Raw genomic sequence first — 11395 nt, 5'->3', positions numbered from 1 at the left:
GGGGGGGACAGAGTGCGCGCGGCGCCGAGGCCGTTCCCGGGGAGCGGCGTCCCTGGACGGCGGGCGGCTCGGGCGGTCCCGGAGGAGAACTGGAGATGTCTGGTCTGTGCCGCCTCCTGCTCGCGTACCTGTTCCCGGCCCTCCTGCTTCACGGTGAGTTCCTGTGCGGGCGCCGGGGAGCTGGGGCACAGCCGCTGCTCCCCCTGCCCGCCCCCGAGAGAGGGGGCTCGCGGGTCCCCCGGCGGCGCCGGGAGCTGGTTTGCGGTTGGAGCTTGCTTTCTGGAAGGATGCAGAGCTCACACACAGACACCTTTTAGCTCCTGAATGGATTGCATCAAGTTCCAGGGAAAACTTTTATGTACCGTTGGCGTTTCAGAGTAGACTGTCATGAAATCGCGGGGTCGGCGATCCCGTCTCCACAGTGTCAGAGTGCCTGCCGGAGGGGCTCTTGATGTGGTCCAAGCGTTTGTGGGTCTGTAAAGCGAAACTGGTCATTTAAGGGGAAAAACAGCCCGCGCGCGTTTCTCTGTGCCCTGGAGAGGACGAGTGTTTGCTGAAGGTGTGGTGATGGGGCTCTCTCCCCAAGTGGACTGGTGCAGTCTCAAGGAGCAGGGGACTCTTAAAAGCCAGGGTGCAGTCATGAAAACCAGTCTCCTAGGGTTCTCCGGAACTGGACACCCTGTTTCCTTCAGACTCTTGCTTGATGGTTTTGTTTCTGCGCCTCATGGGCCACATTTCCTCAGGGGCTCCAGTAAACCCCTTAGCCAGGGAACATCAGCTCTTTCAAAGAGTTCCAGGAATTGCACGCAGAAAAGTAAGGCCGATTTTGTGGTGGGTTGGTGTTGATGCTTTCTGCAGGCGGTGGCAGAACACGTTGTGCTGATTCAGAAATCCTGAGTGACCTTTCCCTAATGGGGGACACCTGACATCTCAGCAGAGCGTCTCCACCCGGAGCAGGGCTCTCCTTCCTCCGCACTACCAAGCCTCCAAAACCCCTGCAGGTCAGATGAGCGCCCTGAAGGACACTCACTTTATGAGCAGGACCCGCAGCTCCGTGGAGCTTGAGAATGCATTGCTGCATCAGAGGTAGCACTGAAGACCAGGCTGCGACCCCCGCCCCCCTCCGCCACCACCCCCCGCCCTGTGTGATCTAGGAAGGCACAGCCAGTGAATCCCGGAGCTCTGTGAGTGGCTCATTTCTTTGTAGTCCTGCTGTAGCTGCAGGCCCAGCTAAGGTGTCTGGTGGGGCCAGACCTGCCTGATTGCCAAGGTGTGTCCACTGAGCCCCAGTGATCCCAGACTTTAAAAGTCAGGATGGAAGGCTTGCAGTTTGAGGGCCAAAGAGAGAAGTATAATTATAGGGTTGCACTCCTAGGCCCATCTGCTTAGAATTACAGAGCAGTTTTAATCTTTGGCTGAAACATGAAACAAATCAGAGCCAATGAACAGATCAAACAGCAGCTGCCACACACACCAGAAGAAAGAGGGTGAGAGAGATGAAACAGAGAAAATTGTCCCCTTAAAAAATGTGTTGTAATATCTGCGAACAAAAATGGCAGGATGGTGGAATGATAAAATGAGAAATTACTTGAAAATTTGGCATAAACAGATTTTGTTTGCAATTTGGACTACAAAAGTGGTCCTTAGACGTACAGCTTGGACCGGCTAATTCTGAATGCTTTCTCCCTCCTTTCAGAGGTGGGTGTTGTAATTATACTTCCTACCCTGATAGGAACTAATAGTTGGTAATAAAAGCCCCAGTATGTCCTTATGAGTATAGCCCCAAATCTCCAAATTTGAATCTGTGTTGGCCTGAACTTCTTGGGATAAGAGATTTACCCAGACCCAGTTGTGCTGGGAGGAGAACCTGTGGTGGAAGGGAGGAAGGAAAGGAGCAGTCTGCACTATAACCCTGAGGGAGGGAGGGGGCATCAGACCCTGTGCATGTGTGTCAAAGAGGATATAAGAGAAAAAAGGCATTTGCAAATTGTAATGGGATGACATGGATACCCTGCAAAAAAATTATCCAATTTCAAAGTCAATCTGCAATGGCAAAGTTATTAACGCTGAAGTTGCTCAAAGATCAGCTTGGATCCTGCAGGGAGTGTTGGACTCTAGAACAAAAAATAAACAGATGGAATGGTTGTTCAATGTATAAATCCTTGGGATTTAAGAAAGGCTTGTCATAATTCGTTAGGATAATGTAAAGCACCAGGAAACAGTTGAGTATTCTCCTTTTCCCCTTTTTCCTCCTGATTTTCCCTGATAGAAGTGATTTTAACTGAAAATGGGTATTAATCATCTTAACCCGAGAATGGCTTGTTGAATGTGTCCTACTCTATAGTCGGAGGTTTTACAAGCATTTAAAATTTCTGTAGCAACAGATAAGCTTGATCATATATTCTAATAGTTATGAGTCGAAGGAAATTACCTGAAATCTTCTTAGAATGGCTTGACGATTTTTCCCCTGATACCTGGGCATCTTATTTTATTAAACATAGGACACTATTTGTTTGTTTATGGTAGCGATTGTTAAGTAACAAGAGATTATCTGGGGTTAGGAGTGTATTTGTGACAAACTGCAGTAAGTGTAGTTTCAGACATCATTTATAGGTTGTTACACTAGCAAGTCGCATTAATAAGATTAAACAGTACACAAGGCTTTCATGAAGATTCTGTGTAAAGATGACATAGAAACTATGATGTTTGGCCTCCAGTCTTTGCTCAATTTGTTGGTTACTTTTATTTCAAGTCATTGCAAGTCATAAATCACTCCTATGTCCTACTGGTTAGTAAATTAGGCTCTGGCTAGACTTGAGCCTGTTTGTTTTTGCTGTTTTTTAAACTGTAAATGTAGGGCAAGACAAGTTCAGAATTTAATGGCATGAAAGTATACATGTCAATTTCACTTTCCTCTCCTTCAACTTGTGAAAACAATTGAATTTCTTAATCCAAATAAAACCTATTGAATGTCACAGAGGTATGCAGCTGGAAGATGTCCATTATCACTGTTTTCTTTGCTTAGATGAAAAGCCACAAAAATCATTCGGCTCCAGAAACACAGATTAGCATGAGGTATTCCAGAATAAGTGGTGCTTTAATGTACAGCAAAGTGCGGACTCTCCTTGCTAATGGAAATACTTGATTTTAAGTTTTGGAACTGATGTTGGGGGAGCTGTTCTGTCCCCCCATGCTGCTTACTTGTGTAGAATTCGTTGACTTTTCTGAAAGGTGAAGGCAATTTTGAGCTATTCTTTCATTCAAGCGTATTCTAGCAAAATGGGGGAAAATACCCAAAAAACTGTAAATTTCCAAATAGGAGCTTACCCAACAAAATCGGACGAAACACTTAAATAGGGAAAAACAGGAATCTTTGAAATACTCTTTTATTGAAGAAGACAGTTTTTGTAACCAAGAAAACATTGTGTTTCCTGCACCCTTTCCCCTTGATCATAAAATGAAATCTTGAAAAGAAATATGACTTATTGGTACATAACAGGGAGCAAGGGTCTTAGATGTTAAATATTCTCTTGTGAAATCAATTGACTTGCCTCAAACATGTGTCTAGGCAGATCTATAATAGCCATGTTCATTCTTTTTCTCCCCAAATGAGAAGAGAACTAAACCTTAAGTGGATGATATGACTGTGTAATTACATACTGTTCAGGGACAGACTGATGACAACTTGATATAATCAATTAAAGTGAAGCATAAAACATTTAAGACTAGAAAGATGGAAAGCTGTGTTAGTGATTGTATACATCTGCTGAAAGCTCACGCAGCAGAACATGTCTTCAGTAGACCCTGGTGTGTAGCACTGAAGTGAAGACCCTGCCATCATTGTCCACACACGCCTTCTTACTGTCAAGATTTTACGTTTTCGAGTCCTTGTTTAGTTCTAATTTGGGAATAGAATTATTCTGGAAAGTCACATGATAGGTATCAAGGTTAAAGAAATGATACAGTGTCACCCTAAAATTATTAAGGATATTCTGTTCTGTAAGGATTTTCCAGTTTCATTCATTCAGCAAGTACATTTATGAGGCCCTACTGTGTGCTAAGAACCACTGCATGCCAGGGACAGGAGCTGTGAGGAGGCGCATACTCCCTTTCCTGCAGAGCCCCAGAGAATATCGAGGGGTGAGGAAGGAAAGCTTGTTGCAGAGCCCCAGAGCTGGGAGGATGGCATGCTCTGGGTGACTGTAGTACTTTACCTGCTGAGAATCCCACCAAACAGCACCAAACGTGCATATACCCCACGCACACTATGCACACACAGGCCCCATGTGCCCGTACATGCGCACAACCGTGCTGAAGAGCGTGGGTGCGGCAGCAGCAGTCAGCTACGGATGCAACATGCAAATGGTGCAGTCTGTGGTTCAACCCCAGTGTCTAGCCTGGGGACCGTGGCATTAGATGAAAATGACATAGAAAATTACCTCGTTTTCAGCTACAGTTGAATGGAGCCAGGAATTTGAAATCTTGACTTTATTATATTTCTCATAAAGGGAAAAATACTTTTAGATAAAAAGCTTTAAAGATTGGCAAGAGCAGCTCTTTCAGCTTTTATCTCAAAAAACAATTTGGAAATAAAAATAAGAGCTTGGTAGGCATAGCTACCCACATGGTAGTAAAATCCGGTTTGTCTGCAATGCATACAGGCTTTTATTCCAACACATGGAAAGCTGTGCTGGAGTTTATCTAGCAAAATCCACGGTAAAGCATACATTTACAGTAATGACTGCTTATTTAATTGGGCAGGGCAATTTCATGGCTAAGTAATTACCTGCATTTAATCTAATCAGTCACATTTTATCTGCTTTGGGTTCTTACATATCACACCAGTTCTAACTTGAGAATACTTTCTCACTCTGCTTATCCAAGTAATACATGTCACATTATTTAAAACAGAAGCATGCAAAATGAGCAAGAATCACTCAGAACCCCCTCCCCAGAGACAAACCATTGTTAATATTTTTACATATGCTTATTTAGCCTTTTAAATTTTTTTTTAAAACATCGAACTACATATTATAGAGACTGACCTGATCAAAGATTAGTTCAGTCCCAAGTGTGCTTGAAAATTGTTTCCTTCCCCACTGATTTTACATTTTATTACACGTAAAATGGTTTGGAACTTTTGGTTCTCCATCTCGATCGGCAGGTGAGAAACTCTGGCATATATCTAGATAGTTCACATTTTTTAAAATGTTATTGAAAAATTGGGGATTTGGACATGGGGTATACTTTCCTTCTATTTCACTTTTCCTTTCATTTAAAAACAACGGCCCATGTGTAAAAGAGAACCTCACATGTAGTAGGCACTTCAGCTATTTGGTGAATGAATGAATATTGACTTTCAAAAGGCAAATAGTCACTCACTGGTTGCTCCCCTGGTCCCTGACCCATCACTCTTCCGTTTAGTCCCTCCCTGTCCCTGGACTGGCTGCTTCCTGAAAACACCATGGGTTTAGAAGCACGCTTTGCTGCCAATGACCATAGCAGAAGTAGTATATTCATTCCCTTTGACCACTGTGTTAAAGGACTGCTTTCTGAATGAGTAATCTGGTGAATTCAGTGGGGGAAATAGTCACCTCATCACAGGGGCTTTGTATTTAGGGTGTCAATCTCTGCATAAATGCTCAACCCTCTGCTTCCTTTCATTTCGGGAAATCTGGTTTTTTTATTGATATCATGAGAGTTTTCAGTCTCTGAATGGTAGGCTATTACAATTATGGTAGTAGTTCAGGTCATTCTGCAGTCATTTTGGATTACTGCTACAGAATGATTTATTCCCTGGGAGTAAATCACTCGTGCATGCGCACGCGCGCACACACGCACATGCATGCAGGCATGTGAATAAACCGTCCAGAGCTCCAGGGTCTCGTTTAGTTCTCTAGAAGTGGTAGTCTGTACAATTATACCCTAAAGCCTTCAGGAATTAATTTTTTTTCAACAGGTGAATAATTTCTTTCCGAAATCTACTATTTTCTCCCACACTTATTTGAAAGAAAGACCCACTTGTTATCATAATTTTATCTGAGCCCAGGCCCTGGCACCCCTAGTCTTGGAGACCATGGGGAAGTCCCTTTCCGGATTCAGAGCTCTGCTGGACAGGGAACAGTGCTGTGGAGAGCTTCCAGCTTAGTCTGTGTCATGGACTGGCGGTTTATAGAACCCTTCGCATTAAAGAGTGGTTCTCTGCTTACAACTTTCTGTACCTCGGTAGTAACTGGCATTTGATAAATGAGATAGCATATACACAAAGAAAATTGTTAAGTGTTACACAAACTTTAGTTATTATTACCATTCATATAATTTTTACTTTTATACAAGTAAAAGGCACATATTGGATGACCTACCCAAAACCACCTTGAAGACCACATTCACAGGCACTCTCTTACTGTATGGTGGTTGTTTTTTATTCCTTTGAGACACTCTTTTCCTTGGATCCATTTATGGCAAAATCTTAAAGGAACTCAATTAACTAGTTTTCTCAGTTAACCAAAATATCTAGAATCCTCAGTTAACCAAAATGTTGATGTGCACGCAACTCCCACACACAGACTTCATCAGCTTATTAAAAAAGTAATAATAAATAATTAAAAAAGAGGAAAACACCTCTTATGGCTTAAAAAGAGTTGTTTCCCGCTCCAGTATCTCTGTATCCAGAGTACCATCCTACAGGGACTGATGTTCCTAATAATGACCTTGACTGTTTCCTTGGCTGTGTAGAAGCTTTTTATCTTGATGAAGTCCCACAAGTTCATTTTGTCTTTTGTTTCTCCTGCCTTTGGAGATGTGTCATAAAAAAGTTGCTGTGGCCGATGTCAAAGAGGTTGCAGCCTATGTTCTCCTCTAGGATTTTGATGGATTCCTGTCTCATCGAGGTCTTTCATCCATTTGGAGTTTATCTTTGTGTATGGTATGAGAGAGTGGTCAAGTTTCATTCTTTTGCATATAGCCCTCCAATTTCCCCAGCACTATATATTGAAGAGACTGTCTTTTTTCTACTGGATGTGGTGTTTTTTTCCTGCTTTGTCAAAGATTAGTTGCCCAAAGAGCCGAGGGTCCATTTTGGGGTTCTCTATTCTGTTCCATTGGTCTTTGGGTCTGTTTTTGGGCCAGTACCATGCTGTCTTTGTAATCACAGCTTTGTAGTACAGCTTGAAATCCGGCAGTGTGATGCCCCCAGCTTCGTTTTTCCTTTTAAACAATTCCTTGGCGATTCGNATCCAAGATCTACAAAGAACTTCTCAAACTCAATACACGAGAAACAAATAATCAAATCAAAAAATGGGCAGAAGATATGAACAGACACTTTTCCAATGAAGACATACAAATGGCTAACAGACATATGAAAAAATGTTCAAAATCATTAGCCATCAGGGAAATTCAAATCAAAACCACGTTAAGATACCACCTTATGCCAGTTAGCATGGCAAAAATGGATAAGGCAGGAAACAACAAATGTTGGAGAGGATGTGGAGAAAGGGGATCCCTCTTACACTGTTGGTGGGAATGCAAGTTGGTACAGCCACTCTGGAAAACAGTGTGGAGGTCCCTTAAAAAGTTAAAAATTGAGCTACCCTATGGTCCAGCCATTGCACTACTGGGTATTTACCCAAAGATACAGACGTAATGAAGAGAAAGGCCATATGCACCCCAATGTTCATAGCAGCATTGTCCACAATAGCTAAATCATGGCAGGAACCGAGATGCCCTTCAACAGATGACTGGATTAAGAAGATGTGGTCCATATATACAATGGAGTATTACTCAGCCATCAGAAAGAATGATTACACAACATTTGCAGCAACATGGACGGGACTGGAGGAGATTATGCTAAGTGAAATAAGTCAAGCAGAGAAAGACAATTATATGGTTTCATTCATTTATGGAACATAAGAAATAGCAGGAAGATTGGTAGGGAAGGGAAGGGAAGAATGAAGGGGCGGTAAACAGAAGGGGGAATGAACCATGAGAGACTGTGGACTCTGGGAAACAAACTGAAGGCTGCAGAGGGGACTGGGCTGGGGGATTGGGAGAGGCCAGTGATGGGTATTAGGGAGGGCACATATTGCTTGGTGCACTGGGTGTTATATGCAAATAATGAATCATGGAACATTACATCAAAAACTAAGGATATACTGTATGGTGACTAACATAACATAATAAAAAATTATTATAAAAAAATTAAAAAGAATAAAAATTTTAAACTAAAAAAAAAAAATGACCTTGAGCCACTTTGGGAACCTGAATCGTCAAAGAACGAATGATCATAAATGTCAACTGCATTCCACATACAATGGCAGAATTTTCAACAGCNTAAAAGAATAAAAATTTTAAACTAAAAAAAAAAATGACCTTGAGCCACTTTGGGAATCTGAATCGTCAAAGAACGAATGATCATAAATGTCAACTGCATTCCACATACAATGGCAGAATTTTCAACAGCCAGCTGTTGTGATTAGTCAACATTTCCAGTAACATAGGTAGTCCAATTAAATGGGGTTTTAAAAAAGTTATTATATATATATAACAAGCAGATTTATTATAAATAATAGGAATACTCAGCAGCTATTCTAAAAGTTGCCACCCCTGAGTACTGCATTGGTAAGTATCAGGATGATGGATTTACACAATTTAAGATTAAAATGTGACATATAAATATTTTGCACAAGTTTCTTTTCAGATGTAGTGCTAAATTAGTATTTGTTCCTACTTTCCTCTCTCCCTCCCTTCCTCTCTCTTTCCTTTCTTTGACTCTAACTTCTTATATACCTTCTCCACAACATGCAAAAGATGTACTGGACAAAAAACTCGGAGACTACAAAAGAGATTTACTGCTATTTGTCCAGAGTGGTTCCCATCTCTTATCTTTTTCATTTATTCAGGCTAAAATGATATGCTGAGCCATCATCATAGAAGCTTCAGAATGGATCTTCCTGTTTCCCATCTGCTTCCCATACCTCCAAGAATGGGAAAAGTGATCTTCCCAAAATGGAATTCCTATTGTGCTGTTCCATCGCTTAACACCTTTTGGTTTCTCTTCACCTTTCCAGTGAAATTCACACTCAGTACGCTATGAGGCACTCTTGATCATGGCTCTGCCTCTCTTCTTCTGCTCCTTTGTTGTGGGCCACCCTGTGGTCACCCCTCCCTGAGCCTGGCCCTTGTTCCTCCTATGTGAACCCTTCCTGTCTACCTCTTTATGTTTGGATATGCTGTATACTCTGCCCAGATCACTTCCATTCAGCATGTAAGGCATGGTTGCCCCTCCATGAACCCTCCAAGGATGAATTCAGAGTCTGCTCTCTCTGCCCTATGAGTCCCTCTACAAGCCCACTTGGGGTGGTTTCTGGCCCAGCTGAGACTCTCTCAGGGCATAATGTTTGTAGCTTCCATGTCTAGACAAAGCCTGGCCCTTCAGAACCTTTCTGATGGTTTGGATGAATGAGTTGCTAGTTTCAGTCCCAAATTGGAGTTGACATAATCTGAGCAACACAGTGAACACAGGTGTCCCTGGGTTGACCAGAAGCCTAAGACTGTTTTCCCTAGAGGTCACACCATGGGTGATCTTAAGATGGAAGTGTGGGGGATAAGGAAAGCTGTTAACCTTGACCTCTTCTGCAGCTAGACTTGGTGCTTCAAATGACCTTTTAATTCTGAAAACCATTTCATAGAAATAGCACTCATGAGAAGGCCAACCAGAGTTTCCACACCAGACAAACCAAGTAAATATTGGAGACCACTGTTGGCAATTGACTGCAGACCTAAGAGACAAGTTTCTCCAACTGTACAGCAGCTCCGGCTTTCACATGATGCATTTAATTTTGTTCCCGCCAAGGTGATGGGTACTCGAAGGGCAAAGATAGAACCAATCCCATTTTTTCTATCCTAAAAATATAGTTATCAGCCTCAAGTGCAAACCCTAAACTCACTGTACGCTGAAGAGCTGTGCTAGCTGGGGAGTTCTCCACCTGGCTGCTGACGCTGCCGCTCTTCTGCACTGACAGCCTTGCCATGTCTGTGACCTTTGCTTGTTGTGATAAGAACGATGGCCAAGTGGAGATTTGTCTCTAGAAACCTGAGTGACGTAATGTTCTTTTGCCTGCTTTTGAATGACTGGCGTATTGGTGGCTCTGGGATTTTTTTTCTTCCACCCCTGGTTAAAAAGCATCACTGTAGGCTCCCTTCCTGTGTGACTGGCCTTATGAACGACCCGTGCAAATTCTGACCACCCCTCCCTCTTCCTCTGCCTATGAACTTGCAGCTGCCTTCCCAGAACCCTCCTTCATTATCTCCACCCTTGTTCTTTGACATTCAGGCCAATGAGTTCTTGAGAGCCTCAAGGTCAGAAAAACTTTTCTTCATTCTTCTTCATGCTTCCAGCTCCTAAAATATACAAAGTAAGAGTGAATAGGTATTTGTTAAACTGAGTAGAACTTGTCAACAACCACAGAATCCAGCACTTTGGGTCCCACCCTCTTCTGCATCAGGGTCACCAGTTAACTTTGTCGGGGAGCCCTGTGCCTTTCTATATTCTGAGCTCTCTGTCATTCTCAGAGCAAAGAGTGAGCCTGGCTCTAGCTGACTTTTACCGTTATTTTAACTCTGCTGTTAGTTAGGAAGGACTTTTTGAGGGCAGTCTAAAAGCCTATCATTATTTAAAATAATAACACACTTAATGAGAACTATGTCTGTGCTAAGGGAGACAGTCTCAGTGTATCCTGACACCAGCCCTAAGAGACAGGTCACGTTATCCCCTCCTTACAGATGAGTAGACCGAAGCTTGGAGAGGTTAAGTCATTTGTTTCAGGTCACTACGCTAATGGTGTGTTTCATCAATTGAAAGATACACATTTTTTCCCCATTTTAAGATCTCTGCAGTGGATGTGTATCTTATGATCGATGGGGGTCCAAGTCCCTGTTAACTTGCAGGCACCAGTCATATGGCGGTGATGCAGGCTATGCCTATGTGAATCTGGATGCAGCAGCTCATACTGTCATCACATCACTTCCTTTATGTGGCCGCTTGTTATTCTGTGTCTATGGATTAATTGCAAATAGGTCGGTTTTGAAAATAGAGTACATGTTTGAACCACACGTGCTTAGTTATTTTCTCTATAACTCTCATAAATTTCACTCTTCAAAATCAGCATGTCCACGTAACAGAGCAGTGGAGTGTGAGTTTGACATCAGTAAGGCAGATATTTATCACTGGAAGAGTAAACTGTGATTCCGTATTTTCTCACATAGCAACAGTCAATTACATGGAAAGGAAGATACCCACAAAAAGATGTGGCTGTTTGTGTTTTGCTGTTGAGATACATGCAAAGCAAACACATTACCTGTCACACATGAAGCGTTGCAACTGAAGGCAAGAAACACT

At 42.5% G+C, this 11395-nt stretch overlaps 1 protein-coding gene across 1 annotated transcript in view; it reads left to right on the top strand.

The window, feature by feature from the left end:
- Positions 1-7: 7 nt before the first annotated feature.
- The window catches only part of APCDD1 (APC down-regulated 1), a 34187-nt gene continuing 22799 nt past the window's right edge, over positions 8-11395 (top strand). Inside the window, exon 1 of the mRNA XM_002921728.4 lies at positions 8-153. Coding sequence (XP_002921774.2) covers positions 96-153 — 58 coding nt within the window. The 5' untranslated portion in view covers positions 8-95. The remainder of the gene's footprint in view (positions 154-11395) is intronic.

The sequence above is a fragment of the Ailuropoda melanoleuca genome, chromosome 14 (assembly GCF_002007445.2).
Source record: "Ailuropoda melanoleuca isolate Jingjing chromosome 14, ASM200744v2, whole genome shotgun sequence".
NCBI classification, from domain to species: domain Eukaryota; kingdom Metazoa; phylum Chordata; class Mammalia; order Carnivora; family Ursidae; genus Ailuropoda; species Ailuropoda melanoleuca.
This window is presented reverse-complemented; position numbering and strand designations above follow the sequence as displayed.